Genomic DNA, 18083 nt, shown 5'->3' with positions numbered 1-18083 from the left:
TGTAAAATGTCAGCAGCGGTTTGTCTGTGTTGATTGTCCCTTCTGGTGCTGAGATCTTGCTTCATTGTGCAAATAGACCTGTGCAGGCTGACATTTCAGTGAACTTCTATTGTCTTATTTAATGGAAAAGTTGCTATTTAGAGCATCAAAATAAATTTCTTATGAAGAATATGGTAATATTACTTTGAGATTTTTTAATGGGATCATTTGAAGCATTATTTTAGCAAGGAAAATGGGCTCTTCAGCCATATACGAAGCTGTACAAAAACACAGGCTACTGTCCATTCCATCCAAACATCTCTGAGCACCTCTGAAAGCTGTAAGGAACAGTAAGCCTCTGCCTGAAAAGTGTAATTCACAGCTCTTGTAAGAGGAGGTATTGTCCCACCCAATTACTATTATCAGACTAGATGATAGTCAGATTCCCTTTGTATTCAGGTGCTCTAATGTCTATTCTGAGAAGTAGCTGCAGTGTCCTTCCCTTCTGCAGTAACCTGCTACCAGCTTGTAACACCAGCTGCAAATACCACATCCATAAGGTTTAATGTATGATTGTAGTAAGGTGATTGTAACTCTTCACTCAACAGCTTCTTGCTGGGGTCTGAGAGATCAGTTACTTGAGAGTGGTCTCATACCCAGTTTTCCTGATGGTGATTAAGCAAGTCATCACTTCAGGGAGCTGGTGGGATTTTGTAATGGACATATACACTTGCTGGCATTTGGTGTGTCTAACATGAAAACCTGATGTATAATTGACTCTTTCATTTTAATTACTAACCCAACCATCTTAAAAAGGTCTGAGAGGTGAAAACACAGGATTGTTACACATGATAGGGTATGCTAATAGGCTTGAACTCTTAGAGGGCTTCTTTTCCCTGAAGCCATTGGCACAATGTTAATATTAGTGGAGAAATGCTGCCACAACCAATAAGTTGAGTTCCCCAAGCAGGTTCTTGTATTCTAGTGTGGTGTCCTGGTTAGGGCGAGCGAGTACAGGAAACAGGTCCTGCACAGCTCATGAGTTTAAAGGGAAGTAGGTTCTCGTGGCTTCCCAAGGTATGACAAAAGGAAGGATGAGAAATCTAATGCTGCTTTACATCATGAACAGGATGTGACACTTGCTTTAATCATGTAAATGTGCCCAGAGGCATGCTGATACATCAGTGCACGTGGGTTCTTTTGCCTTTTACTATTCTTCACTGGCTTATTTGCATTTTACAATTTTTCAACGAGGTAGTAAATTATAAAGGATGTGTGTATGAAGGCAGAGGTATCTCAGCTTACTCTTAACACTTGTTCCACACTCCATGCTATCTTTTGCATGTGTTGCAGTGTGCTCAAACAGATGGCATGTGACACTGACTTTATTTTTCTTTGCATCCAGGTTCACTTCCCTGATGTTGAACGAGTGGAGTGGCTGAACAAGGTGAGGAGCTCTGAACTCCAGCTGGGGAGGTCACCTGCTCTGAGCTGCATCCCTCCCATCCAAAGTCTGTGGGACAAGTCCGAGAAAGTTATCAAATTACTACAGTGTAGCTCAATTGTATCAGTGTCTGTACTGAAGTATGGAGTCACTAAAGTGTGGGGTTGCCACAGTGGTTGAGAGCCAATGTGAGCCTGGTTTATACAAGTTTGATAAATTCAACAACACTTCATCTGAGAATAAAAAGAAAAAGCAGGTGTTTGTCTATATATGGACATATACATATGTATGTTATTATTATTTTAACAAACCTAGTGGTATCTCCTCTTAGCAGGAAGGTTCCCAGAAAGCACTGAGGCAAATGCTCTCATCAGCAGGTCTGGTCAACCTCTCAAAGCAAAACATCTGAACTTGCAAATTAACATCCAATGACTATGCTCTTTTTTGTGTTTTGTGTTTTGGGGTTTTTTTTTAGCAAATTTCCTTTTTTATATAAAAGCTCATCTCAATCCTTTCTAAATAAACCTAACTCCAGGGAACATTGTTACACTTTGGAATAATTAGGTACTATTGTACTTTAGAAATTTAACCCTGGGCTTTGTTGGTTCCTGTGGTTAGAGGCATTCTCTATGGTGCTGAAAACTCACCCTTCAGTTACCAAAACAAATTCCAGTTCTGTTGAACAGAAATGGATCCTTCCATAAGGATGACTTAAGTGCACAAAGTTGACTTGGTATTTTAAAAGTACAGATATTAATAGCCAGGGTTCTGTAATGGGTGTGTCTGTTTCACAGCAAAAGGTGTCTTACTCAAAGAATCTTCAGTGTGTTCCTGCTTTTGCCGTTCTTTAGGTCCTTGTACAGGCTTGGCCATACTTTGGAACAATCATGGAAAAATCATTTAAAGAAGTTCTTGAACCAAAAATCAGAGCAAAGAGTGTACATCTGAAAACATGCACCTTTACCAAGATTCACTTTGGCGAGAAGGTAGTGGGAATCTTTTGTAACACTTGTGGTTCACTCTTTTCTGAAAAGTTTAGGTGCAAGGGGAGTGAGATGTTCAGCCCTGTAATAGCTTTGCTCCCTCCTCATGTTGACTTGAGCATCTTCACCATGAAGGAAGGATCATACAGGAAAGACACACATCTCTTCCCTCTTGCTGTCAGTATCCTGGGACTGGAGACTGAAAAAAAGGCCGTATCTATACTTATTTCTGTTGTACCCTTGCAACAGGAGTTTTCATTACTCTCTAAGGCTTGCAGAATGTCCTAGGACTACTTGCAACGAGCTCTGTGTTTGAGGACTGCCAAGGCTGTTCTGTCTTTAAAGAAAAAAAAAACTACTGGTGTACTGGTATACTCATGCAGTTTTGCAAAGTATTTAATTGATGCTTCTGTCCTCAAATTCATCAAAGTGAGTAGGACTTCTCACTTGCACTTAGCTTGATAGATGTTGACTATATTGTATCTTGTTTGTCTCTATTTCAGTGCCCTAGAATTAACGGAATAAAAGCTTACACCAAAGAAATTGATAGGAGACAAGTTACCCTAGACCTGCAGATCTGGTAAGGTTGCATCATTGATATGTTGATGGTTCTTAACTTACTGCCTATGCATGAGTCATGCTGGACTGGGCATGGTGCACTAAGAAGAGCCTAGAATGATATGAGATAATCTGACTCCCAGCTGGATGTCCTCAGTAGTTACAGAAGTGAAATGTGCATCAGTCTCTAGACCAGAAATAACCTTCACAGCTCCAAGTGTTACCTACTCTGGCCCATCACAGCTGCCATGGGTATAAGAATGTGTCCTTTGGCTTTGCCATTTTTGGCAGGGAGAACCAAAGTATTCAAACTGTGTTTCCTGTTCTCAGGAAAGCTCTCAGGTCTGGAGGTGCTTGGTTTGTCTTGCCCACTATGGTTTCTCATTAGTCCAACTTCTCCAGTTTTTCCAGAACTACTTGCACTACTTATTTTTTAATTCCCTCCTCTAGATTAATCCTTTTAGTCATCATTTTTTCTATGTGCCATCCAACACATTTGCTTTTTTGATTACAGCTGTTCTCTGAGCAGAATACTGCCTCTAGCTCTATTAACAACAACAACAACAAAATTAGATAAAATATTTAATACCTCCCAGGCTGTTTTGCATGAGTTTGTATGTTTTGTTAACATCAGAACTATTGCAGAAGTAAACTCTCAGTTTAGCCCTGGAGAATGGAATTGCTGGGGGATTACCACTTGCATGCTGCTCTGTAAGTTTTAGTGGGTGACTGAGCTGCCGAATATAAATGGTTTTTCATGGTAGTGCCAGGAAAAAGCTGTGAAATTATGGACTGTCTTGGCAACAGCACAGAACTCCTCAGAACTGTGCCTGCTGCTTAATGTGGTAATGGCATGGCAGCATACTCAGCCCTGGCAGAGCATCATCACTCCCTGTAAATTCACACGCTTGATTTTCAGTCAGGTGTTTCAGTGCTGTCGGCAAAGTGCTCTTTGTAATACCCAGGTCAGTGTTAGGGCCTTTGGCAAATCATCTGTGCTTTCCACGTTGAGATTGAGAAATCTGATGCCCTTTAAGCCTTGCAGAAGGTTGCTGCTGATCTCTGCTAAACTGCTTCTCTCACATGTTCATTTTCACTGTCTTTTGACAATCCTCTGCAGAGGGATTCCGTCACCTCTGCATTCCTGTCCTTCTGGCAGACCCTTCAATATCTCCAAACTGGCTAAGCACTTCTGTTCCTCATGCTGGTGCTGATAATCTAACCTGAGCTGATGCCATCTGATAGCCCCAGTATTTTCTGCATTTACACAGGAGTGTGTAGTTTGCCTTGCTCCTCTGGTGGGGGTCTCTTCTCTAGGGCTGCATTAAGGCCTCAGCTTCACTTATGTTCATATGTCAACAGCAGCATCTGCAGCTAAGCTGTGTTGTGCATCCTGCAGTGTCTGCAGGAGATTGTTTGTTGTTTTCAGGAGCAGGGAGAGGCAAATCTATGATCAGTGCTATTATTTACCTGCCTTTTTCTGGATTACCAATAGAACAGGGTTTTTTGCTACTTTAGAGGAGATGGAGCTGAGTTGCCCCAGTATGAGGCTGCCCTTCACTCTACCTCTTAGTCACTGTGCTGGTGAGGTTTAAATGACTGATCTGTTTACAGGGCTGTGTGCTGGCATCACAGCACTGGAGAAGAGAGTGGTGTGCTGTGGGTGCCTGTGGGGTGCACTGTGCAGTGCTGCCACCACAGTGACTCTTGGGTTAGGTTTCAGTGCTCTGTAAATATTTCTTGCTTTCAGTGTCACAATAGTACAGGAGGACAGATTTTTTTCCCTCCAGTTTTATCAAGAAGCCAACTAGTTGCTGAAGCCCAGAGACTTTGATTTGACATGGAGAAAATGCAGGAAGAGGGTAAGAGTAGAAAAATCCTTTCCTACCCTTACTTTGTAGTCTGTATGGAAGCATTTGTGTAGTTTATTAGCCACTCATAGACATGTGATCCATGAAGACTTTTGTTTCACCTGTGCTCCTGATCTCACCAACATGGTGCAGCACTGAATGCCATGGTTCATCAGTTCTGTGCCATAAGGAGCTTCCATTCCTCTGTGTTAAGTTTGTGGTATCACAAATTTCATCCTTTGCTTTGGGAAGTGTGAAAAATAGCACTTAGATGTCCCTTATTTGTATGGGTTGTAGCTGGCAACAGAGTCAGGGATGCAGATCTGGCACTGCATGAAGTTACTAAAAGAACTTGAGAAGCTGCTTTACTTAAATCTTGGCTGTAGCATCAGAGCATTGGGAATGGTTATGTAGAGCACTGTCCTATTATAGTCTTGGCTGTCCCATGCAACAGGACTGTATGCTCCATTTTTCAAAATGGGAATTGTCCAAGTGCATCCACTTGACTTCCTACAGCTGCTTTCCTTTCCACTAATTTTTCAGCTGCCTGAGCTGCTGCATAGCCATATAATCATAGGCTGTAATCATCAGAATTTCCAAGTACTTGAAGGCACTATTACCTCCCTGAAAAACACCTTGCAATCCAGTTTCTTCCTATTTTATTAATATGATTTAGTTTTCATAAGCATTTTTCATTGGAAATGTTCTGAATTTTCTTTTGCATGATCTTCTGTGGCATTTAAAGTACATGAGATGTCATAGGAGAATAGGTTAATAACTGGCATGTGTAAAAATTAATTGATTGCAATTTACTTTTAGAAGAGAATCTCTGACTTCCTGTCAAGTTTTGAGAGCTGGAAGGACAGTGTCTCTCTCTGATGAAAGAAGTCAAAAGAAATGTGCAACAATACTTTGAGCTTTAGTGGAGTTTGGGATAGCTAAGTTTGTAGGCTCTTAGAAGAAACTGTGAAAGCATTTTGGAAACTGGTCAGTCTGGAGCAAAAATGGATACCTGCCCCCAGAAGCCTGACTGGACAGGGAGAGGGGAAAGACAGAGGTGATCTGGCTTTTCTCATACTCTGTGTTGCCTGGTTACATTTTCTACATCTCTCTACTTTGTGTAATTCTGTGTGTTTGTCTCCCAAGTCCAAAGGCAGACTAAGCATAGTCTGTGTTACAAAGCACTTGAGAAGGTTTGGCCAAAGGAGGGTTTCTGTTTGGGGGGCCATGAGAAGATGGAGCCCCTGGGCAGTTACTTTACAGGGGAGGGAATTGCCCAGGCTTTTTCTAAAGGGACATCCAGGTTAGTTAAACTTGCCAGCTCTGGTAGCAACCCTGCCTTCAGCCAATGAATTGCCTTTGTATCATAAACACCAGGCCCAGATTTTCCAGCCAAGTACAGAGGAGGCACAGATACGTGCACATGACCAAGGTTCTCATCCACAGCACAGACTATCTGCATCACCTTGTGCTACAGGTGATGTAGGAGAGAAACAGGTGATGCTTCCATCCTCCACGCGTGGGTAAAGCACAGCCCTGCGTAGGCTGGAGGGGCTCAGCCCTCAGCTTTTAAGTGTCAAGTCTTGAATTTGGCTCAGGTATGCTCTGGGGCAGGACAGCAGAGAGCACAGCAAGGTTATGCTGCACAGAGGAGCAGATGGAAGCACGAGCAGCTGGGTCTGGAAATGAGGAATAAACTAAAGAACAAAGAGTTCATCCTTCCTACCAAGCACCCTGGCAGGGGGGTGATACCTATATGAGGCAGACATAGGGTAATTTAAGGCTCAGGCTCTGATAAGACTTCTCTGACATCTTTACTGGAGAAAAGAGACATCTAGAACTGAGTGGGAAGAGTTTTTGACTGTGTGGAAAGGTAGAAACACCACAGCTCTTACTTGTTATGTTAGACACTTGCAAAAGCTGACTTAAATCCTCTTGGACTAATTACTGCAAATTAAGGAACTAATTTTGGCTTCTCGTTTAGAATTTTATTGTAACAATGCTCTATTAGCACCCAGTGTAATTACCTGTAAGATAATGTCAAAACTGTAGAAGTTAACAAACATAAATAAGTTTAATAATGTCACTAGCTTTTAAGAAAGATTGTCTTAATTTTGGCATGGTTTATGAGGTTGGAAATAAGAAATGAAAATGATGCAACATTAAAGGCTTTATTCTGTGTGTTATGAGCTCCTAAAATTCTGTTAGGTGACTATCTGTAGACAAATACACAAAGAACTTTGCTTGCAAAAGTGGAGGCAAATTCACAGAGTTGCACGGTCCTGGCACATTTTTTGTGGGTGGGAGGGAATTTGTCTATGTGCAAATTTGAATTTGTGGCATCTGCAGCACTATTTGCCCATATACATGTGGTCAGAGCAGAACTCCTACCCTTTCCCTTTCATTATGGAGTAAAGTTATGCAGGCAGCAAGCACAGCACATTCACTGCTGCAGTACCTTTACACCCTGTTTTACCTGCAGGGTGTTGGTGTGTCTGCAGCTAGAGATATTTCTCAGAGGGCTGAAAGGGAACTTGGTAGCTCCCTTCAGTTGTTTTCTGCCAGAGGCATCAACAGATCTGTGAGGTTCTGCTCCCTGGGGAATGGCTATTGGTTGCTGCATAAGGTGATGTTTGTACTTTTATTAAAGTCTAAGGAGCTTTCCAAATTGCCAAAGTACCGCATTCAGCATTTGCTTTATTTAAAGCCTGATGTTCTCCATGGCAACTGACCAAAATCTGATCTAAGCTGTTGTCTTTGAATTCAGCCTCAAGGAAACCAGGTTATTTTTAGTGATAAATTTGTCCTTCAAGTGAGTTTTGGGTTGTGGGCAAGGGTGATTTATGGGCTTTTTGGGTGTGGGCAAGGTGGGAACCCCATAAGTAATGGCAGAATGGCTCTGCACCACCCTGGGAGCTGGGTCACCAGGGTGTGGGCTGGGATAAGGCTTTTGGCAGAGAAGGGAGCAACTGGGCAATTGCTCTGACCTTGGATTTTGAATAAGCATCTTGGTCCCCTTCTTGGAGCAAGCTTGCTTCAGCCAACCACTAGTCTTTAGAATGGAAAAGTAACCTGGAAATACAGACGTTGCTTCAGTGTTTTACAGGTATATCAATATCCCTGCAGGATTTCTCTTGTGAAAGCTCTGACCTTTGTTCAACTTCCCTTTTTCAGTCACTTGGAAATCCATCTCTGCCTGTGGGATCATGTTGTCAATCCTTAAACTGATTTCATTTATACTTTGTACTGCCTCAAATTTCTCATGGGACTATTGCAAACTGTGGAATAATGTGTGAATTTTCTTTCAGTTACATAGGGGACTGTGAGATTCACATGGACATATCGAAATTTAATCTTGGTGTGAAAGGTGTACAGGTGCGTGCAGTGCTAACATTGTCTGTTCAAGGCTATGTGGGGCAGGAGGTAGCAGCTCCCAGTGGGGAGGTCATGGCACTTAACTGGGAAACCAGCAGCTATCAGGCTTGGAATGACTGGCTTTTTCTCCTTGTTCTTGGCTGGGGAAATCATGCTTTCCATGGAAAGCACTTAAATACAACTTCTAAGTTTTGTAGTGTGACTTTTAAACAAGGTCAGTGCTGGAGCATTGAGTATGTGTGGGCCAGCAGCTGCCTACCAGAGTTCAGAGGAGCTCAGAGTGTTGGTAGAGAACTTCAGAAGAACCATGATGTTCACAAGCTGATGTAAATTAAACCAAGAACCTGTTCTTGGAATGCTCCATTGTATGACAGGATTGCAGAGAGACTCCACAAACACAGAAAGCATTATCTGATATCAATAGCAATGGTCTGGGGGGAAAAGATTTTGTTATTAAATTCTAAATAAAATCACTTCAAGAAGAATTTCTAAGATTATCTCCATCACTGAAAAGCACAGTTTTGAAGCTGCATCATGTGAGCACCTTAGCCCTGAGCTTTCCTGTTCTGTTTGCAGTTGTATGGGACGTTGCGGGTGATCCTGGAACCTCTCCTAACGGATGCACCTTTTGTTGGAGCAGTGACCTTGTTTTTTATGCAGAAACCGGTGAGTCAGGAGTGAGCTGCTCTCTGCAGGCTGCTTGGCCTTTAGTGCTTGGTCTTTGGTGAGTGACACAAGCTATCCCTAACTGTGAATGCCTCACAGTTCAGGTGTTTAAATGACAAATTGTTCAGTGTCCCTCTTGAACTCTGGGAGGATGTGAATTAATTTGCTCTATACTTTTGTAGTAGTGCCTAAACAGTTACTTGTTTCACTCTAAGAATGGGAGGACTGTCTTATGATGGCAGCACAGGAGCTGCTTCTTCTAGGTTTCTGGCTGGTGGATCTTCCCATTCACAGATTTTAAATACAGTAATTTTGGAGACCATTCAAGTCATGGTTGCCTTTTGAAAGCTTGCCTGTTTAAGGTCATGTACCTTGTACTCAGTTGTGGTTTAATAAAATATGAGAAACCTTCTAGTCTTGTAAGAACCATTTATCTTACAGCACACAGCTTTGCTTGTGGTTTATGCTCTGCTTGAGTTCACGAAAGTCATGCATTTTTTATCTCAAATGAGGTGTTTTTGTGTTCAGATGTAGCAGCATTCTAGCATGTGAAAGAACCTCTTCTAGTTTATTGTAGGAATCAGAACACAGACTCCTGAAACTGGTGGTATTTGTAAATCCCCCCTGCCTCAGGGCATAGGCCAACCTCTAAGTGAAAGGATGGGAAAACAACTTCAAAGTCTTACTAGAATTGCTGAATTTCCTTCATGACCCCAGGGCATCTGCCAGTGACCATTGCTAAGGGCTGCATGCTGACTTTCCTTCTGCTTGCAGGTTAAGTTCCAGTGATAGCTTCAGTTCAGGATGGCAGATGAAATAGATAAGGGAATTGATACCAGCTGTTGATTCTAATGTACAGATGTAATTGGTGGTACAGGTTTTCCTTTTTTTAGACATCTGGCTTTGTTCTAGCAGCATTTCCCTTTTAAATTCTACATTTATTTTGAAATAAATTTTAATAGACCTGTATAATATTTTCTTCCTGATCTTGTTGTAGCATTTGGAAATCAACTGGGCAGGCATGAGCAACCTTCTGGATATCCCAGGGATTAAGTGAGTGTCTCCTTTACTTTATTCTTCAAAAAACCTCTGGAAGTTGGGATGTAGTTCTTGAATATCCATCAAAGCTGTTGTTGAGAGCATGGTGTGTGAGGTGTTGTGCTGATGTTCATCCCATCATATCTGGCTGTGGCAAAACCTTTTTATGTTCTGTCAAAATTGCTTCAATCACGTCATTGCATTTAGGATGGAAATTGTAAATTCCCCAGACAACAATGACTTAAAAACTGAAAAATAATTCCTTCTGTTTCCCATGTGCCAGTTATTTGCAAAGGTAGATGAAGTAGGTTTAGACTGGCAGTCTGCTTATTTTTATTTACAGTAAAGTGTAAAAAGGCAAGATATCACAGAGTTGCAGTCCCTCTGATAAACTCAAGTACAATCCATAATAAAGAGAACTGCAACAGATTAATAAGGAGAAAAGTTTCTTTCTATGTAATCTGCTCACCTTTTAGATGTAGCTCTTCTCCAGTGCCTCTTAGGTTAGGATTACATACATAAAACTTGCAAAGCAAGGATGAAAATCTTAGTGGGTTTCAGTACTGTTTCAAACTGTTTTACCAGATTGGGGATTCAGTTTGTCCTTGTTCTTTAGTGTAAGGAGAAAATTCTGTTGCACAAGAGGAAAATACATGGGGTTACACAGCCATTGCCTTTCCCTCTTTCACTGCAAATGCAGACACTTCTGTTCCTCTCTGCTCCCATGCAGCTCATGGTTTGCAGAGTCTTAGGAAGTGTCTGGCCACTTTAGGTGCCAGTTTATGTATTAAAGATCCTCTGAAGGCTTTTGATGTTGAATGAGAGGAAGCTTCCTTTTTCTCTTAATTTGAGGCCTGAGTAGCCTTTTGCCCTGAAGTTTAGCCTGAGAGCTTCAGTTTTATCAGAGGAATTAATCTGTTCATTTCTAACTAACAATTTTCTTTGGTTTCCCTAATCCTTGCTGGGAGAAGTCATGTAGGTGTTCCAGCCTACAGCCTCTCATATAATTAAGTGCAAATTTGGTGTCCTAAATTTTTACTGCTTGGTTCTCTCAGATGGATTTGCACACAGAAACCTTTGCTTGTTCCTCAGCAGTGCAATGAAAGCTGGGAGCAAAACACATGCCTGACCATGAATGAGCTGAAGTACAGGTTGAACAAGAGCCCTCCCTGCCAAATTAATTTGGCTCACTTAAGATAGCAAAGAAACTGGATGCAGTCATCTGTCCTCACATACAAGCTGTGTTTAGTTGGGTGTACCCTGAGACTTGAGACCCAACACCTCAGCGGAGAGAGGGGACAATTCTGTGACATTCCTGTGGGGTTTATTTTACAGGGAAGCTAAGAGGCTGACCAAGGTTTCTAGTTTACCATTTAGAGTAGAAGGCTTTCCTTGTGTTCTTTATGTGTGAATCCAGCTTCCTCTGTGAATTGGGGCAATTTTGTTACAGTCTTACCCTTATAAGCACTGGATCTATCAAGAGGATGAGTCTTTCAGATACTTGGTGCTCTTGAGTTTTCCTCTTAATATTGTATTTTGCTCACACCAGGTTGTATTGATGTGTTGAAATTCTCTCATTAATCACCTGGAGAGTACTTGGACATCTGTGACAGCTGTATACTTCTTGTTCCTGCCATACAAAAAGAGCAGTTGTAAATAAAAGATTTGAACTAGAAAGCTAAAAATGTGCAAGCTGTAATTAGGCTGGAAAATTCCTTGAACTCCAAGATAGTGCCCTCAGTTCAGACAGTGCGATCTCCAGTTACTTCAAATGAAGTTTTCCTTCTTAGTGTAAAATCTGCCAAGATCCAAAGCCTCATCTGAGGAATTATCTTGGCTTTTTTTAAAATGTATCTGGCTGCTTCAATTTTGTGAAAAGGTCTCAGCAGGTAGCCAAGAGTAGGCAGCAGTGTGTGCTGTGGCCATTCCTTAAGTCTATAAACTAACTACCTGAAGGCCTTGAGCCCCCTGTGAAATGCTGAAACTTCCTGATTCCCTTCTCCCCTTGTCCATCTCTGGTGTCATTCCTAAGGAAATGTTTGGGTGTGTGCTTGAAGATTTCACACAGCCTAAGCTCCCACTCATCGATGATGAGCCAAATTCACACCCTGCAACAGGGATGCTCCATATTGCAAACCTGCACCACTAAATTGAAGTTGAATGGCCACTCTGCAGCTCTTTCATAGAATCATAAACTTTGGAAAAGACCTTTATAGATCACCAAGTCCAACCATTAACCTAACACTGCCAATCCCATCACTAAACTGTGATGTGCCTAGGCACTTTTACAGATCTCTTAAATGCTTCTGGGGATGGTGACTCAACCATTGCCCTGGACCTGTTCCAATGTTTGACAATACTTTGTAGGGAGCTAGACCACACCACTCACCCTGCAATGCCCATTTTTTCCCTGTCCCTCATTTTTCCCTTCTGAGTTGTGACTGGTTATGGAGATTGAAGTTGCCTTTTTTCCCCCACCTGCAGTGTAATGTCAGACTCACTAATTCAAGACTTCATTGCTGCACGGCTGGTTCTACCAAACAGGATCACGGTGCCTCTGAAAAAGAACATGAACATTGCCCACCTGAGGTTCCCTGTCCCCCAGGTGAGTTGTTTATTCAGTGACATTGTGTTTATCTACCTGAGTGTGCAGCTGCCACCATGTGGATGCATCCAAGGTTAGTGTCTTTGGACGCTGCATCAGCTCTTTCAACCTGAATTGTGGGCTTTCAGTAGGCAATATTTCAGGAATATAAAAGCAGTTTTGGATAGTTCATCATTTGGGAGGGGGAAACACGGGCACTGGGAGTTCCTTCCCTCTCCACATGTCATAAGGAGTCTGTTTGTACTCTGAGCTCATTTACCAATTAAACCTTTCTGCAGTCTGTAACTGCAGATCTGCAGTACATGCAAATGAGAGGATAAATACATAAGCAATGAGTGTCAGGCTATTTAATATTTTTACTAATGCTGTGAAGAGGTGTAAATAGGGAACTTGGAGGATGACATCTCTTTGTTACAGAAAAAAAAAATCCTAAATACTCAACATATCCAAGTCTTCAATCTCTTTCATCCATCAAATACCTAATGCACTTACTAACAAGGTTAAATAAAAATGAGTGACAAAGGCATGCTCCCTATTGCAAACTTACATCACTAAATTTAAGTGGAATGGCTCCTTTGCAATAAAATAAGAACCTGCCAATGAGTGCTTAGTTTCTCTTTCAGTCAGTTGGAGTTGATCTTTATACTTGATTTGACCGTGGCTGTAATGCTGCATGCATATGTATATTTCTGATTTTAAAATATATTGAATAATATTTCCTACACAGTTATCTAGATTAAACTGTGCATCTGGTTAAGGGAGCTTTTTTCCCCTCTAGGTAAATGGTGGAAAAAGCATTTTATTACAGCTGTCATTGGAAATGTACTGCATCAAACTACATGTCTTTGCAGAACTGTCATGGTGACTACCCTTGCTGCCTGAAATAAACAGTTTTAGGAGGCAGCATGTTATAATTATCCAAAAATTGCATTTTCATGACCAATTCTGTATCTTATTTTATCCAGGGAGTAATAAGGGTTCATCTGTTAGAAGCTGAAAACCTTGTCCAGAAAGACAATTTCCTTGGTGCCATCAGGGGGAAGTCTGATCCATACGCTCTCGTCCGTGTTGGCACCGTGCAGTATCGAAGCAAGACAGTCTCCCGAGATCTTAATCCCATTTGGAATGAGACATTTGAGGTACTGAACCTTTTGATCTTTCCATCTGTAGGATATACAGCCATTTACATCCCTGTGCTTGCAGGACCTTCTCTTAGCTGACCGCACTGGGGCAGGTGGATTTCCTTGTTTCTTGGTTGAGGCATTTGTGTCCCTTAACCAAACTCAAATTTACATTGTAAACTTGAAACGTCATTCAGGTTGATCTGATTTACATGTGTGGGGTTTTGGAGGAGGTGCAGAGCATTGCTTTAAATATCAATCAATGCATCAGTCAGTGCAGCTGTGGGCTGCTCTAGCAGCATTGGTTCCTCTCTGCTTATTAGGGATACTAGTTTGAGGGGTTTAAGTTGTAGCTCAAAAACAAATAAACGATGTGAAATATTTTCATCTATAATCAATTATATTTGTTATGCATTTAACCATAAGAAAGAACAGAGAATGTCCTTAATGTGTTAAACAGCTGTCAAGTGTCATGTTCTTGTCCACAGTCTGAGCCTGAATATGTATATGTGAATGCTTTTTATTTTTAATCAATACCTCTTTCTCCTCCAGTTTGTTATTCATGAAGTGCCTGGTCAGGACTTAGAAGTGGATTTGTATGATGAAGATCCAGATAAAGATGACTTTATGGGCAGGTAAAATAGCAAGACCTTTGATCAGGGTCCAGTAGCCTCTGCCGTGGGACATGTGAATTATTCATACTGGAAATTTAATACTGTTGAAATTATTCTCATTGACCAGATATTGATACCACGTAATTAGTTCCTAGTGCAACTAATGTTGAACAAGGTTACACTCCTGCAGGGAGTCCTGGGAAGCCATTAGAAGTGATAGTTACTTGAGATTTACTTCAGTTTTATTTTAGTTTTCAAAATATTTCAAGGGAGAGACTTCAGGAGTATAAGTGTGTTCCTGCACACACATACACAGGTAATGTGGAGAAGTTGTTATTTGGAACAGACTTGAGAGTGGGCTCTTTTGTTGATTTATGCTGTATGCCTCAATATACATTGAAATGTTTGCTTTTTGCCTTCCAGCTTGCTGATAGGCCTGGTGGATGTAATGAATGACAGAACTGTTGATGAGGTAATGATCACAGCTTATTTCTGTATGTGGCTGGTGGTGTGTGCCTACATGCACTCATTTGTGCTGTTCCTCTGCTACTATGGTGTTTCTTTGTACTTAAAGCTTCCTTGCACAGTTGCACTGCAGTATTTTCTCAAAAAGATAATACCAAAGTAGCCATTACAATAATTTTTATGACCAGGCTGGTAACCCCAGAGAGCCTTGAGGCTATGCTGAGCCTGTAGTGGGATATCTTCTTGATACCTTCTGTCCTCTATACAAATGTTTTGTACAAAGCTGCAGATAGCTTGGTGAAGCAGCCTGTTTGCTGAGGGAAGAAATGATCTGATTGTACTGTCACATTCAGTGGTTCATCCTGCAACCCAGCACTCTACAAACAATGCCAGGGTGCCTGTCTTGTGCTGCTGCTGGTTAGAAATAGCCACATGCTTTGCCTGTTTATGGGCATCTTATTTTAATTTTCTTCTGCCTTGTACCTAATGGTATGTGCTACAAACTAAGTGTCAAAAATGCAAGCTTAGGTGCTTGGAGTAAAATTCATGTTGTCTATTGTGTGTAAATCTCAGAGTCTGCAACACATATATAAAAGCTACTCTGCCTCTCAGTTCTCAAGTAACTCTTTATTATCTCCATGTAGTGGTTTCCCTTAAGTAAGACGACAAGTGGACACTTGCATTTAAAACTAGAGTGGCTTTCACTAGTAAACGACGAAGAAAAACTACATGAGGTGAGTGTATTTACTTAAAGGATTCAGGTACTCTGATCCCTGTCCAGTCATCAACAAAGGAATGTGTAAAATTAGAAACCCCAGGCAAACTCATGGGAGTTTATTTTTGTCTGGCAAAGTTTTGATGTGATTCTCTCCCTGTTGCTCCTGCAGAGGAAGGGCATTTGCTTGCCCCAGGTCTCTTGGTAATTCAGGAGTAACCCAAATCTGGCAGCTCTTTTTGCCTGAATCAGCAAAACTTTGTTTGACTCACTGCAAAGTGGTTTCTCAGGGGCTCTTTTCTCTCACAATTTTTCTCCTCCCTCTTCATCTAGGATTTGTGTAAGACCCTGGACTCCTGAAATGATCTATACTAGTCATAGGCAAACACCTAGCATAGGTGACTGGTATTGGTACTTGCCCTTTCCAAATGGTGTGTTGTTTGTCCAGCTTGGATAAAGCCCATCTCCCAAAGAGGCTGTTTCTTTATAACCAAACAACAGCATTTGAGTTCTGCTGAAGTGAATAAAATTGTTCCCAGGCTTTGTTCTGCTGACACTGGATTCATGTTGATGTATGTGGTTGAACGTGTTTTTAGGTGTCTTGCTGCACTGGGGAACCCAACCAGTTCTGCACGGAGAGGTTGACAAACATTAAAGGCAATGAATTGAAAAGAGTTGCACATCTTCTTACCGGTCTGCTAAGAACTCTCGTGCTGTGTTGACTTGGGCTCCTCTGGATTGAAAGTTTTAGGAGAAAGGCAGAGAGCTGCTTAGCCTTCAGAAGCTGCTCTAGGAATTTTCCTATGTTTTGCATTGTCCTTGGTGGGTGATCATGACTACTTTGTGTTTTGGTTTGGTTTATCTTTCCCTGCCTTTACAGGATAAGAAGGGTCTGTCTACAGCAATTCTGATTGTCTACTTGGACAGTGCCTTCAACCTTCCTGTAAGTACAAACCCCATGCAGCAGCCTTCACACCTAACCTCCTTTTTTTAAAAAAAACAAATTAATTGTTTTAAATACTCTTTCACTAATTCAGAAAAACCACTTCGAGTATTCAAATGGTGAATGTGGAGCAAAGAAGATCAAAAATAACAAGTACATCAAGGTAAAATTTATATTCTTCTCCCTGCCTGCAAAAAAATGTTCTGGATTATGTGGTATCATAAGAGCTGGAGCTGGCAGTAGTTAAAAAGAAGTAATCTCTCCACTGTCAGAATCTGAGTGAGTGGGTGCTCAAAATAATAGTGATCGAAAGCCCACCCCAGTGAAACTCTAGGAGGTCAAAGTGGGAATGCAACACAGAAATGTTTGATTGTGTGTGTGGTTGTCCTTTCTTATGCAAAAGAGAGCCTCCAGACATCAGACTAAGTCATAATATCCTTGCTGCTGCTCTTTCTTTCCTGGCTGAACTGTTTCAGCTTGACATTGAGCTGGGAGGAATATGCTCATTTGTGGTAACTTTCCCATCCATTGGAATCCTGACCAGCAGATTCCTCCCCTCTTGGCTTTAGAGGGATTCAGAGGCTTCTCTGTCATTCACACCTTCTCTCTCATAGCTTCTGTTTACTTTTTCCCCCAATTACTGCATTTTGCTACTGTGATGTAAATGGCAGATACAGGGAAGAATCTCTTTCTCCTTTCTTGAACAGGCTACTCACAAGTACAGCTCTGAGCTATGGAGAACGCTTCCCATTCTCTCCAAGTAGCTCCTCTCCTAAAAACCATCTTTACAATTTAGATGAATTACCAGCATTGTGATACACATCACATTGAATAATCCTTAATTCTGGACCTCACTGTGTGCACTTTGTATGTGGTGTTGTGCCAAGCAAGACCAGATCCTCAGCCTTAACCTTCTACAGCATTAGTGCAAAGAGGTGCAAGAAGTTCAGTATTGTTGCTTCCAGACAGAAATTGTCATTTGATGCCAAAGACTCACTTCCAGCTGCTTTGGAGCAAGTCCCAAGCCTTGCAAACCAATTCTGGGAGTCCTGGTTCAGTGAGGAAAAATCAAGATTTCCCACTGAGCCTTCAGCTCTCCCCTCTGTTTCTTCCCGGCTTCTGACAAATTTTTAACTGCTCACCTGTTGAAACCTAAATACATAAAACTTTGGCTTAAATGTGTACTCTTGATGGTGGAGGGTAAGACTGCTGTCTTATGGCTGCAGAGTTTCCTGTGTGCTACACTCCTCATGTGTCCCACATCCAGAAAATACTGACAGTTTTCCAGCAACTTGCTTCAAGTAAGAGTAGTGGTTTGATATTGCTTCCTGCAAACTATAAATTTCTTAATGTTTTTTTTCTGCCTTCTTCTTTCTTCCTTGTATTAAATGACAGAAGATGGAACGAGAACCTTCCTCCTTTGTCCTGCTCACAGTTGGGAACAAGACTCAGAAGAGTAAGGTGAGGCTGTTTAACTCTTCTGCTTTCATTAGATACTTTCCATCTTATGGGTGACTGTCTCCAAGTATCTCCTAGGAAGGGATGAACTTCTTGTGAAGCTGATGTGAAGAGCTGTAGCTGTAGTGACAGCTGCAAAGGCTGGCAGTGGAACCACTGTGTCACTGAGTTGTGGTGGTGGATGGTGTCTGATCAGCTGCTGTACACATGTGTAGTTCCATGCCTGTATCCAAGAGCTCTTGTTGGCCCAGACACTCTAGTTCTATAAA

General features: G+C 41.6%; 1 protein-coding gene across 3 annotated transcripts in view; it reads left to right on the top strand.

Annotated features, from left to right (window-relative positions):
* Positions 1 to 18083, top strand: part of ESYT3 (extended synaptotagmin 3) — a 45740-nt gene that overhangs the window by 18973 nt on the left and 8684 nt on the right. For all 3 annotated transcript variants that reach the window (XM_033516233.1, XM_033516234.1, XM_015634307.3), the window contains 14 exons: positions 1385 to 1426; positions 2275 to 2409; positions 2910 to 2986; positions 8123 to 8189; positions 8766 to 8855; positions 9853 to 9908; positions 12378 to 12498; positions 13464 to 13637; positions 14172 to 14254; positions 14657 to 14705; positions 15343 to 15432; positions 16294 to 16356; positions 16451 to 16519; positions 17752 to 17817. In XM_033516233.1, coding sequence (XP_033372124.1) covers positions 1385 to 1426; positions 2275 to 2409; positions 2910 to 2986; positions 8123 to 8189; positions 8766 to 8855; positions 9853 to 9908; positions 12378 to 12498; positions 13464 to 13637; positions 14172 to 14254; positions 14657 to 14705; positions 15343 to 15432; positions 16294 to 16356; positions 16451 to 16519; positions 17752 to 17817 — 1182 coding nt within the window. The remainder of the gene's footprint in view (positions 1 to 1384; positions 1427 to 2274; positions 2410 to 2909; positions 2987 to 8122; positions 8190 to 8765; positions 8856 to 9852; positions 9909 to 12377; positions 12499 to 13463; positions 13638 to 14171; positions 14255 to 14656; positions 14706 to 15342; positions 15433 to 16293; positions 16357 to 16450; positions 16520 to 17751; positions 17818 to 18083) is intronic.

Source organism: Parus major, chromosome 7, assembly GCF_001522545.3.
Source record: "Parus major isolate Abel chromosome 7, Parus_major1.1, whole genome shotgun sequence".
NCBI classification, from domain to species: Eukaryota; Metazoa; Chordata; class Aves; order Passeriformes; family Paridae; genus Parus; species Parus major.
The sequence above is the reverse complement of the archived record's forward strand: the minus strand, read 5'-3'. Positions and strand labels throughout refer to the sequence as shown.